Source organism: Lutjanus erythropterus, chromosome 10 (assembly GCF_056507025.1).
Source record: "Lutjanus erythropterus isolate fLutEry1 chromosome 10, fLutEry1.hap2, whole genome shotgun sequence".
NCBI classification, from domain to species: domain Eukaryota; kingdom Metazoa; phylum Chordata; class Actinopteri; order Lutjaniformes; family Lutjanidae; genus Lutjanus; species Lutjanus erythropterus.
Window position 1 is genome coordinate 20,411,843 of NC_139326.1, and position 13,751 is coordinate 20,425,593.

At 41.5% G+C, this 13,751-nt stretch overlaps 1 protein-coding gene across 2 annotated transcripts in view; it reads right to left on the reverse strand.

Moving 5' to 3' along the window:
* Nucleotides 1–13,751, reverse strand: part of arl15a (ADP-ribosylation factor-like 15a) — a 123,873-nt gene that overhangs the window by 70,373 nt on the left and 39,749 nt on the right. For both annotated transcript variants that reach the window (XM_084728616.1, XM_084728615.1), the window contains exons 2-3: nucleotides 3,122–3,266; nucleotides 1,655–1,714 (exon numbers count right to left, since the gene is read on the reverse strand). In XM_084728616.1, the coding sequence (XP_084584742.1) occupies nucleotides 1,655–1,714; nucleotides 3,122–3,266 (205 nt within the window). The remainder of the gene's footprint in view (nucleotides 1–1,654; nucleotides 1,715–3,121; nucleotides 3,267–13,751) is intronic.

A 13,751-nucleotide genomic window follows, 5' to 3' on the forward strand; every position in this document is an offset into this window, starting at 1 on the left:
GGCTTTGAACCAATCCAGAAAAAAACTCTTTTGAAAACCCCCTTATGCACTCAGTCCAAATTTGGTAGCACCCTCGTTGGTGGTCCCCTGGTGCCTCTTTGCATGTGTGTGCGTGTTAGTGTCTGTGTCTGCGTCTGTGCGTGTATGTTTTTCATCTTTTCTAGGCTAGGCTAGGTTGGGTGAGCCTTCAAAACATGCGCTGCACCTGTCATGTGCCTATAGTCTGCAGAAAATAACATAAATTATTTCAACCTTCAACAAAACAATGAATTTTCTCATGTCACTGTGTTGCCTGAAGGAGAGCAGTGATTTATTCCTCTCTTAAGACTCCCTTTAAGGACTGGAAGCCTCCCGTTGAATTTGTTCTGTTTACAAATCTCCACCTCAAGATCCCTCATCTGTGCTTATTAAACCGCTTCTTCGAGTGCTGTGTACTTCCAGGAATAACAGGGTGCAGATTGTACAGCCACTTCAAAAGACACAAACAGGTCTGACGTCTATGCACAAATGTCAGTGTGTGATCGAAAGGTGTGATGCTACTGGGGGTAAAAAAACAAACAGGCTTTTGCGTCCTCAGTGTACACAGTTATTTGTCTAAATAGTTAATGTTGACAGATGATGATATCAGAAAACGTTTAGTAAGTGAAAGGAAAAACATAAAAAAGCTAAACATTTAGGTAATAAGATAAATTATTAAACTATAATTTGGATTATTTTAAGTGGGTATGTATAAGGTACTTATAAATAGTCAGTGCGTTATCTTCAGTCATTCTCAGTTTAGCCCACCTAAAAAAAGAAAACTATTCAAACTACTACTAAAAGATCAATTTAACTGTACATTATATTTGGAATATTTACTATGCCATCAGCCATTTTTTTAAACAGGAAATTGCTGCTGCATAAGCCAAATATCACTCCCTCCAGATCAACCAGACTCCATGGGTGAAATCGCTAATTTTACCTCACAGAACACAGGAGTTGCTGGTTTACTGTTGCCTCTATCTGTTAGTTTGTCTGTGTTATTGTGTGTCTTCAGCAAATCCAAACTAACCATTTTAAACACCGAAGTCACACAATAACACAAACAAACTAAATAATTCAGGTAGTGGTGGACCCGCAACTCCCATGTTCTGCAAGGTAAAATAATTGATTTCACACATGAAGTCTGGTTGCTTTGGACAGAGCAATATTTGACTTGTATAACAGTGGTTTCATATCAGTAAAGGCTGACTGATGGCAAGGTAAAGAGGTGGAAATATTCTAAATATAGTGTACACTTAAACTGATAAATGTTTTTAGGTGGCTAAATACATTTTTCTGAAGATTCTGTCCACAGCAGTAAGTTGCTAAGCTTCCCACAGCGGCCCTCTTGCTGCTTCCACAAACTGGCAACATGTTGACCGACATCTAGTGGACATAATATATGGATGAATATGTATGTAAGTATAAGTGTCATACAACCTCACTTCAAAAAATCAGAACTCTTCGTTTAATATCGATTTGATTTCATTATGTACAGTCAAATAAACCACCAAACCACATTTGACTTACTCTAATTTCAATTGCTTTGAAATATGCAGTATATTTCATTGTAGATTCAAAATACAAAAAATTTGAAAGCTTCACAGGCTGAAGCCTGGCATGCATTTCTTACCTCCAAGTTCTTTTACATTCAGGATGGCATTTGGAAATGGCACTGCTTTGATGCTGAAACCTGCAAGGAGAAAAGTGTTTGTCCGTTATTGTAACTGAATAAGGAAATTGTGTGAGGTTGCGTATGCATATGTGTGGACGGCACATGTTAGAAGTCATGAGAGTCAACTTTTAGGAATGTTGGCTGGGTTGCCTTATAATAGTGAGAGAATGGCTAAAAAATGGATTTAAAAAATTCACTTAATCATTTGGTTTCCCCAGGATATTTGGTGTACCTTTCCAAACCACCAGCTTGTGAACACAAAAAGATCTGACAGCATATTTGTATTATAAATAACTAAAAGAAAATAACACTTTGTGTGGTCCGGTTTAGCAAAACAGAAAAACAAGAATATCTAAACAGAAAAGTGTTTTGTTCTATGTTGCTGTTATAGTAGGATAGAACTAATGTCTGAAGTGCCACTACGTATTATGTGGTTTGTTTCTGCGGTTGCATGCGTTGGGAAATAGTAAAGAAGCCCACTGAAGGAAGAAATTTTATGTTGCTTAAATTATGTTAAATTGCCTTGGTGGGAATTCCTTTCCTGGAAACATTCACAAACAGGAGGAGAGATGGAAGACATGTTATGATTTTCTAAACATCTGAATTAACTGCTAAATGTGGTTTTTAAGCACATTTCAGCAATACAAAATCATGAAGTAAGAAGTGGGAGGAAACACCAGAGACTTCCCCTCATTGTTCTTCATGATCTTCCCTCTGTAGATAGTTGGCAGACGCAGACAGTGCTGACAGTTAAATCTCATTTCAGGGAAGTACGCTAAAATAATTCTCAGCTAAGGTAAGAAATCAACATATTTTATCTATTATCTCCTCAGTGGCAGATGCAGACAGGTGTTCACTCCCTGCCACAGAGACATACACACTAACGGTTACAGGCAGCACATATGGGAATTACTTTATATTTAGCTTCTACTGGTGAAAGTGCAACAATGACTAAATCTAAAATGGGACTTCTGCAACAGCTCAAAGCTGACTGCTGACAAAGCCAGGGGAGGAAAGAGGAATGTCAGTGTCCTTGAGGGATTGCATTGCGTATATGGAAAGCAGAACGCTGACTACCAAGAGAATGATGTACTAACCCTAAAGCCTCCTCTTCTGGACATACTTAACACCAGCCTCCCACTTGACTAGAAGAAAAGAAGCGGAGTATTGGCTGGTGAGATACAGCAGAGCGTTTCTGGCATGAGCGCTGGGACTTTGGAAGACATAATGAAGACATGCTTCCCCCTGTTGGAGAGCTGTAATACCTGGATAGTATTGTGATTCTAATCCAGAGGACAGCATGTTCTTGAAACATGAAAGTGCACGTGAGGGAAGGGAGTTGGGTCTATCTGAGCAGGCTCCTTTTGAAGTACACACATTTTGACATTTTTGGAAAAAAAAGCTCCATATGTTACGTGCGCATACCTGTTGTAGGTACGATGCCGTCGCTGCCCTCACTACAGAGGCGTGAGAGCAGGCTGGTCTTTCCAGCACCTGTCAGGCCAATGCACACCACATCATACTCTGGTCTTGGCGGCGGGGGTCCTTTACAGCACAGTGCCCGGAAACACTAAAATAGAACAAACAAAAACATTGAGCACATGGCGAAAAATAGACCAAAAACACCTGGGATGAACGGGGTAATGATTGAGGTTCTGCATTTGGAATCACAACAAGTTCTGTCCTTAAAAGACCAGTGTTTAGAATTTAGTGGTGAGATTGTAGTTTGCAATAAACTGAATACTAAACGCCTCACCCTTGCCTTCCTAGAACATAGGAGAAAGTGTGGTTGCCACAAAAGTCGTGAACCATGCAAAGGACACCATATAGAACCAGTGTTTGGTTTGTCTGTCAACATGTACCCCTTTTCCATACACATTTAATGGCTGGGCTTGACTCCATTTGACTTGGCACATCAGCCCAGCACTTCAGGGATTTGAGTCTCCATTAACTTTAGTCAAGCAGCTGTAAAAGGGAAATCAAACAATTAATTTCCTTTAAAATCTTCTCAATGAAAGTCCGCCATTATTTGGTTATTCAAAAGTTTTTATTATAAAGCAGCTACATCAGGAAATACTGGATTGTCATTTGCAGTTAATCTTACCATCGTTCCTATCAGCTGAAAGTGAACATGAAACAGTAAAATAAAGCAGATATCTGAAAGTGCAAACAGTGATGCAGGAGAGAAACTACATTTCAAACCACAGAAATGCAGTTAGAAGCTACAAAAATACTGAGAGCTGAACACAGACACTTTTAAAAATACCTTTTGGCTCTGTTCTCCTGCACAGATGTGAGTTGAGTCTTGCAACACACACTAATTTGAGTGGGAGAAGGGGGGTAGTCACAGGTCAACAGCGGTGGATGAGACATCACCACAACCTGTTTGGAGGTGGGTCAGCTAGTCCTGAGACTGTCCATCTTTGATACAACTCGGCCCAGCTCAGCACAATAAAAGTGCTAATGCAAACGCAAAGAAGCACAGCATGGTTTGATTTGGCGCAGCTGAAATGGCTAGTGGAAAACCCCGTTGGTGGCCTCCGTGGAAGAGGACCCACATTTTCTGAAAATATAAATGGCTCACTCTAAGGTAATGAAACATCACAAATCTAAATTTCAGGTGAACAAATCTCTATGAACATTGTATTCCATTTCTGCCATATTCTGCCCAAAACACTCTGTAAATCTTACACTCTGGACCTTTAAAGTGAATATTCTTGGAATAAACTCCCATGTCTCTCTAACTCTGCAACAGGACTCTCAAGAGCATTATAGCGGTCTTCACATGATGAAGCAGGAAACCCAACTACATGTCAAAAACAAGTCTGGTCTATGAAACACTTCCAACAGTCAGTTGATGTAAGAGGAGCAAAATGTTTAACCACAGTCCACCAGAAAGCATTAAAAAAAGGAAATAGAAATGACAAAGACTAAACCCACAAGATGTTTTACTTTTATGACTTAATGCAATCATGTCATACAGAGTAAAAGTCTACATGAAAATAAAATGGGAGGGGGATTAGGAGTGTTGGATGCATGCATCCAAGCACTGGTGCAACATGTTTTTGTCTGCAGTGTCTGTGTGTGTGTGTGTGGACCTTGTCTGACTGGGCCCTTATGGCGGCCAGAGGCAGACCTGTCACTCCATGAATCACGGCCTGAGACTGAGGGCCTGCTGTGAGACATTAAGGGGCAAATGCAGTGTGAACCGTGAATGAGATCTTTAAACTTGTGTGGAGAGATCAGTATCCAAAACTAAAAAGAGATCTCTTTTATTAGCAAGACAGGGACCAGTCTGGACAAGGCAGGGCAGACACACACACACACACACACACACACACACACACACACACACACACACACACACGCACACACACACTCTCTCTCTCTCCCATCTACTATATCACATTTCAGGTGGAAGAACATCAACACAAGATTGCTTACTGCTCTTGTCAGGAGACGACCCTGTTCAACACACTGCGACTCTGTTCAATCAAAGCTTCTGACAGGAAGGAAAACACACACACCAGTGTACATGAACGGCTCCACATCTGTGCGCACATTCTCCAGGTGTGCTTGGGAATGCCATTACGAACGTATACCTCGGATATAAACAAATGACAGGATAAACAAATATTCGGTGTCAACATTCAAGTATCTTTGGCAAATGTTCAAGATTTCGGTTTAGTACAAGACAACAAGAATTCTTGTCAAAAGTTTTAAAGGCATAGTATGCAGGATTCTCCTGCCCCCTCCCAAAAAAACAATGTCTCATAACAAATATATTCCCTCTCAATCATCACTTATGACTCACTGGAATTGTGTGATGATGTCTGCACTGCAGGGACCCTACCCTCTGTCTGTATTTTCTTATTTTCTCATTATTTTGCTGTGTTTGGGATGCTTTACAAACTGAAAATGTCAATATTTGACAACCTGGGAATAAGGAAAAAAAACATTGCTTCTCTGAAGTATAGTGACTCTTCTTTTAACGATTCCTGAATCAATCTTTTGATTGCTGAATCTAGTTGATAAATCTATAAATAATTAGCACTTAGTCCGTTAGCTTGATGCCAACACATAATGGGACTTACTTACTAACAGAAATTAGCACTGCGATCGCACTATCTTAAAAAACTAATTCATTTTACTTAACATGCTTAACATAAAACAATGTGTGCCGATACTTTTAGGCACATGCTCTGTGGGAACAAACTAATAATTGCTGACTGCACATTACTAACTTAGTCTGCTAGTCTGAGGTTACTGTAGTTCTTCAGTGTGGAGTGTTGAAGCCAAAGGGTCAAAACTCAAACTCAAAATTCATAATGGGTTTAAAAATACAGTCAGGGGCTCTATTAATTCTGGTCTAAAATCATCTTTTATTTATTATTTTCTTTTGGCACTTTGGGATGCTGAACAGTAACAGCTAAATGCTGCAGGCTGCTTCAAAAAGCATTTTATTTACTACTTTTATATACCATATAGTAATGTTGCTGACATACACTTAGGAAGTCTGAAGGACATGTGATGTCTATTGGTTTGGGAAATATTAGCCATGATATACAGATAAATACAAACAGCAATACATTTTAATACTGAATCATAATACTTGTAGGAAGTCAACTATTTTTCTGGTTCGTTCACCAACAGCAACTGACAGGTCCTACATCTTGAAATTAATAAAGCAACATGAATAAAAAATTTCCTCACGCTAGCGATTGCCGCAAGACACAACCATGGCTTCTTTCAAATTGGAGGGGAACAAGAGAGCAACAAAAGAGCGTTGCAGCCTCAATTCGTCCACATACCCCTAGACATCAGTGACCACCAGGGTCAGTTTTCAGAGCCGTGCCAAAACAGAGCTGCTGTTTGATGGAGATGTGGGGAATCTGCTTCAACAGAACCAGACGTCGGCTGAGCAACCCGACCCCCCCGACTCCTCTGTGAACCCTCCAGTCTGCTCAAACAGGAAACATTCTCCTCTTCCAGAAAAACGGTAAGATCAGAAACACACGCGCGTCAAGATGGGGGAACACATGTAAAAACTTGGTTTGATGAGGTCATTCTATTCTCTTTCTTGTTCTATTCTGCTCTTGCCGCCTCCACCCCCCACCCACCTTCCCTGAAGCTACATGTAAAAGTTTCTGTGGAGGGTGAAACCTGCCCTTCAGTTGTCAATCTCCTGAGCTGACAGTTGAGCTTTCAGAGGAAGCAAAGGGAGATGGAAGAGCTATGGAAGAGTTGGCATGGTGTAGCTATTAAGTTGGATGATTGTTATTTATTCACTGCCTTACAAAATGATTACATTATTACTGCACCAAGTGTATGTGACAAAAAAGGTAACAGAGAAGGTTGCTGGCTCATTGGGTATGTGGGAGCAGACAGATAGGACAACTCCCACCACCTCTCCCTCCACGTACAGTGCAGATTTCACAACACTTACCAAAGGAGCGTCCAGGGCCTGACCCTGGGGTCCCATTGTACACAGTGGCCCCTGTGAGAGAGAGCAAGATGGGAGCTCCCACCTCTGGCCCTCTCTGACAGCGCAAGATTGACGAGGAGAGCTTGCTCAAAAGGCTCACAGGAGAAAAATAAATATGTCCAAAGGCCTTTGCTTACCTCGAGACACGCCCCTCCCCTGTCAACCACACGTTCAATGATCTGAGAGCCAGTGTGCTGCTGTGTCACTGAGACTCAGAGCTCAAAATGAGACTGTCCAATGATGACTACCTCCATAAATCTCTGAGGCATCCAGACGAACAGCTGAGATTAAAACTGGAAATTCAATTCAACATTAACAGTCAACAGTTCTCTAAATGTTGTTTGACTGATTTACAGTGCACTCTTAAAGTGGGGGTTCCAAAAAGGTTCTTTCTGAATGACTGAGGGTCTACTGAGAACTATTTTCTCTTGAAGAACCCCTTTTCAAAGAAAGTGCTCATCAATGGCTCTTTATAAGACCAAGGGTTCCATTGAAAACCATTTTCATCCAGAGAGCCATTTCTGAGTGTTTTTATCAAGGGTTTTCTTGTAAGAATACAGGAAACCCTTAGAATTTAGGTTCATGGTATAACCCCATCAGCGGGTTCTAGATCAGTGTTTCTCACACATTTATACTGTGTGCCACCTCAGAAAATATTGAATTATCCAAGTACCATCTTACGGTTTTGTGTCGTTTGGTGGTAGCAGCTGCTGTGGAGACTTCACTGGTTCTTCATAAGCACAACCACAAGTTCATTTTCAGTACATCTGCTCAAAATATTCTCCAACTGATCTACTGAGACAAAAGTGAGAGCAAGTCAAAACTTACATTTAATCAGTTCTCTCATATTTTCTGTTTTCATTCAAAATTTTACTTCTACTTTAATATTAGATATTTTTGAAATTATTTATTTCATTTTAAGAAAATATTTATATCACTCTGCATACCACTAGGTACATGCACCACAGTTTGAGAATAGAGGTTCTAGATGAAACCCTTCTCAGTAGAACCCTCTCGATGGATTCTAGATGAAACCCTTGGAATATAAAATGGTTCTCTGTAACACCTTCTGTGTGGATTCTTGTTGGCACCCTTAAGAGGTAAAAAGCAGTGGGGAGAACCACTACATAATAAACAGGTTCTTTGTAGGACTAAATAGGCCTTTTCCAGCAACTAGGAACTTGCTCTGTTCTGATTCAAGCACCTAATTTTGAACTGTTCAGAGAATTTCCACCAAAAATAAATGACACCAAGGTTTCAAGGAACTTGGACAGAACCAGTTCAAGAACCAGAGCTAAGATGGTGGAAAAAGCCTTCATAGGGGATTTTTGGGTGAAACCTTCCACAGACAGTTCTATGTATAATCCTATATGATGGGTTCTAAGTAGAACCCTGATTGTGGAGTCTTCATAAAAGGTTCCACCAAGGTTTATATGAGGACAAGCCAAAGAACCCTATATAGTTTTAGTCAGCACTTTTATTTCTAAGAGTGTATAGGTGGAAGTAGGTGGAAATATTCTGGCATGTACTGTCACATATAAAAACATGTATCATGGCTCATCAGCTATTTCTTTCTTCTTTATTCAGGCTATGATTTAACTACTGTACAGCTACCTCTGCATTAAAAATAGGGCAATCTTAAAAACAAACAAAAAAAGAAACAAATAAAACCTTGCAACTCCTCGCCAAAACACTCTGTAAAAAAGTCTGCCACAGCTTGACTTTATTGATTGGCTGCCTCTTATAGGATTGGACATGTTTTAATTGTGCCTCCCTGAAAGACCTGTCGAGACATTACCTCACTGTTGTTGTGGAAGCTGATTAGCTAGGCTTTATGTAAATGAGAAACACTGCTGAATATAAATATCACTGAAGACATACTGTAGCCAGGCTGCATTTTTTCAGATGAATGTCTCCTTAAAAGATGCATGACAGAAAGAAGGGAAAAAAAAAACAACCCCCCGAGCCTCCAATTTGAAAAAGATGTCAAGACATTTTAATGGGTGACATAACTGGGCCTCCTGGCAGCAGACCAGAGCTCAAGCTCACACCAGAACAGAAGCTGAAGACACTACTGCTGCTCCACCAGTAAGTTCAGGGCAGCTCCATAACTCTACAAACAGTGAACTTAATAGCATTTGGCCTCATGTAAATGATGGGGGAGTTGAAAGGAAAACAACTACCGCAGTTCCTTTTTCTCTTAATGTTTCCCTTCAAACAATGCTCCAAGTCACACCACATGCCATAGCATGTTGCCTAACTTACACCACCATGGAGCCTACTGACCTCAAGTGACCGTCTGTTGATTTGCATACTGTTAACACATTGCATGTGCATGGATTTTTGGACGGTGCATACACGGAAAAAGATCATGACAGAGTTCAGCCACTGCAAACTGTGGGGTTCAGTTGGAGTTGAAAAATTTCAAGGAAAAACAGTTTTGTCAATGAGTCATAACCCATCAAGTTGCAAGTTCACCTGACGTAGTTGGACAGAACAGGAGCCAGGCTCGTTTTAGAAAACCACTTTGTATTTTTAGAGGTAATAAATGTGGGTTAGAGGGAAGCCACTACCACCGCAGCAGACTAGTTCGTGTTTCACTCTCTTACTCTCTGGCTACTGTCGAGACACCAGTGGGCAGGAAAATGGGCAGTGACATGACAACATGTTCCAAATTGAGGAACCCCAACAAGCTGCTTAGGAACACGTGTACATGCTGATAGTAACAGAACAAGCACTGTCTGTGCAAAACATCTGAGCAGGTGTACAGCATCAAATGCATCAACTGATGCTATTGCTGGAATTCTGACAGCCACATATGTAATCCAATGTCTTGCCCAGAAACAATATTTTGGGGTCATTGCATAGTATTGCATCTATCCAGATGTTTGACTTGCATTATCCAAACTTAGCAAGTTCTACACCAATTATACACAACTGCCTTGGCAGATGAGTTTGGATACAACAATAACATTTTATAGAAATACAGTAAGAAGGTGTAAACATTTAACCTCATGGACACAAAAGCAGGGGAGCGATTACAAATGTTTCCAAAAATTCCAAATATGTCAGGCTGAATCATAGAGACATATTAACAATGATGAACAAGACACAGGAATTTTCCATTAGAAATAATGGTGCAGCTATAAAAAAACAATATGAAATAGTTCTGAGTGCTGGACAAGCAGACACTGTGTATCCTGCCAAGAGGTATAGGAAAAATATTGACTTAAAAAGATACTGTGAAGGAAACTTTTTATTTGAATGTTGAGAGCATGGTTTATCAGTCATCATTAATGATTAACTTCCCTCATCAGCACTGTCACTGCTAAACTCACAAGTCTTGGAAGAAAACAATTAGATATCTACAATACGTTTTTTGGGGGTTTTTTTTTCCAGTTCTGATCAAATTCTTATATCTGCTGATACTATTCCAATACCAGCACTATTTTTTCGAGGAATTTCAGTCTAGAAAGCCATTGTGGAGCACTGCAGGATTCTGGCTTGTAAAATTCACATGTGCAGCTAATTGGCTGAGAGATGACCCTCGTTTGCATAATCACACATGTGGCATTGCAGTTTAAGTTAGCCTTTTCCAAAATGTTACTCTTTGTTAGTGTGTTTGTCATCTGTTTGAAATGTGTTTGTTAGGGTACTTATGTTGGTAATTGTCATTTTTGTGCTGCTTTATTGGTACACCATGAGTGAAGTGGCTAGTACATTCCTTCACTCCAGCTGTATCATAGCAGTAATTTTAAACACTTTTCCTTTATATTATATGCAAGTACGGAGTAGAGGTGAAAAACGCTATTTAGTTATTGAGATGCACTGCTTAACATGGTATTTACAAATAGAAAATGCATCTTTTGGCATTGTGGAAGTGAGACTGGAATGTGGATATCCAACGTGAATCTGATACCCAATGAGTACCTTACAACAATATTGGGTCCTGATACTGATACTGGATCAGGTCAGTCCCATCAACAATAATAGAATAAAAAAAAAAGAAAGTCCAAAGTCTTCAGGGCTTCCTGTTTTATTGGGGTGGTGACATGCAGAGGCTGTTTGTTTTCTGCTGTGTACAATGGGTGGACATTATTTCTGGTACTACGTGCCCTTGAAAAAATATAAGGGGCATGAGTTTGTTAGTGGCTGTACTTGCTATCATATTAGCAACTACCTTGCATTTAGGAATCAAGAGATTTCGCCACCTACCGACCAGTGATATCATTAAGACATTACTGCCAAAACACAGCTATGTAGACAAATAAGGCATACACACAAATTGAGGGAGTGTTCTGTGGGTGGAAATCAGATTATAATATGACTGAAAACAATCCACTGTGGATAATCACCAAAAATTCCTACAAGACTGTGCAGAAAAAAAATATAGTGCTCTGGTTCATGGGTAGTAAGTGCCTAATGACTGAGTCACCTGAACTTGGCATGCATCTCACCCACATTTTGTACTTTTGCAGAAACAAAATGGGTGTTAATATGGAAACTATGGCTAAGGGAAATCTGTTACCAAGATGTAGATTTGCTGGCTACCCACAGACACCCTAATTCTTAAGTACACTTTGTTTAGCATAAACCTCAGTTGCATAAACCATGTGTGCTTCCAATCAAAACCAGCACAGTGGGTCGTGTCCTTGCCTAACATGCCTGTGGCATGGCACACTTCCTCTTGAAAGGTAGGTTACACATCAACTGATATGCTTGAACTGTTTGCACTAAGCCCAGCGATGGTGCTAATGAGTGTAATAATGTCTGTTAAAATCTGTGGTATCACATTTACATCACGGCATTTCAATATCTAGGCTCACCAAAAAGCAAACCCTGACTTCCTCCTGGGCTGCCAATTTCCACAAGCTGTGTATCTTGATTTCCCAACAACAGTGGAGCAGGCAAAGGAAAGAGGAGGAGGAGGAGAAAAGGGAAAGGACATCTGAGACACTTGCCTCTGGGAGTCACAGCCACCGTAGACAGACAGACACAAGACACGGACAGGCAAGCAGGCCGTTTTTATTTTTCCAGACCAAGTGTCGGGACAACACTTGTGTGCAGGGCTCACTCCTGACCTTTGGAAATGACAGTCCTTTATATGGGCGTCCCGACGGAGCAGCGGCGCTAACAGATATGTGTGTAATACACACCGGCCACAGTCATAACACAGGCCTGCAAAACGAGGGGTGAGCGGAGGGCGGGAGCAGAGAAGGGCATGCAGGAAGGCAGTCTGTCAGAGATGGAAGGAAGGGTAGAGGGGAGCAGGGGAGGTGGAGGGGGTCTGTGGGCAAAGGGGGGATGGAAGGGGCACATTCATTCATCCTCATTCATCTTCTCCCCCCTTCAGTTGTTGTTGTTATTTGCCGCTTTGAAGCTGGATGGGGGGTGCACGGTGGGACACAGTGTGGTTCAGTACAGTGAGGAGAGGGGGTGTGTGGGGCGCGCTGCATGCCATTCTCGTTAAGGGGTGAGAGAGACATGCTAGACACACAAGGCTGCTCACTGGACTCTTCCCATGCTTAGTTGTTACCGCGCCAACCACAGACGGCTTCGGGCCTGGGTCCCCGCCATACCTCACCAAACCACCCGCCCACCAACCTCTATTTTGTTTCATATCACAACACATATTTCAAGCCAAGACATTTAGTTGCTCAAGTCCTCCTGATGTTTTGATAACACCTCCTCCGCCAGCCTTCTAACCACCACCGCTGCCACCACTCGCCTCGCGTGGCGGCACATTTTCCACCCCAAGGGTGCAGGTGAGAGGATACTGGAGGCATGATGCTTGTCACTACATGCATGATTTGACTGGTTTCTTAAAGCCCTAATTGCAAGAATTGCAAGATAAAACAAACAAAATGCGGATTTGGCAGGGAGCACTGTGACACGCTTTCAACTGTAGCCTCGGGCGATGAAATATAAGATTTACTGCACTTCAAAAATGATGGCCAACTAAGGACACTAAACAGGTGCCATTCATTACCCCCGCATCAGAAATAGATCCCTGTACAAACACAGACACCTACACACACACAGACACACATACACTGAAAGAGTACACTGGAACATTTGGGGGATACGCGTCACTCCCATTCCATGCCTCGACAATGCACATCCAGTTGTGTGGAATGTTTTTGATGCAGTGAATGTTGAATATGTCCACCGTTGACTTCAACAACTTAAAACACAATCACACAGAGACCTACTGGACTGAAATGACAGACATACAGCAATAAGAAGATGACCCTGTCTGCACCAGCTCAACATCCCGTCTGGTGAAGTAGACCGTGTCTTACTTAAGTCGACAAAACAACCCACAACCCATTATGCCTGCGTGTCTGTGTGTGTACGGGGAGGCCCTGTTTTAAAGCTGATTTGCTTGTCACTGTTTTGCAGGCACATCATCCCCTTATTCTCCAGCAACATCCGCTCTCCCTCTCTCTGTCTGTGTCCCTCTCTCCTATCACCCCCGCTACCCAATTCATTCATCCCACTTCTGTCTGTCTGGCCCTCGTTTCAGAGCTCCAACACTATTGCCCTGACGCTAAGGTGTCTGGACAAGGA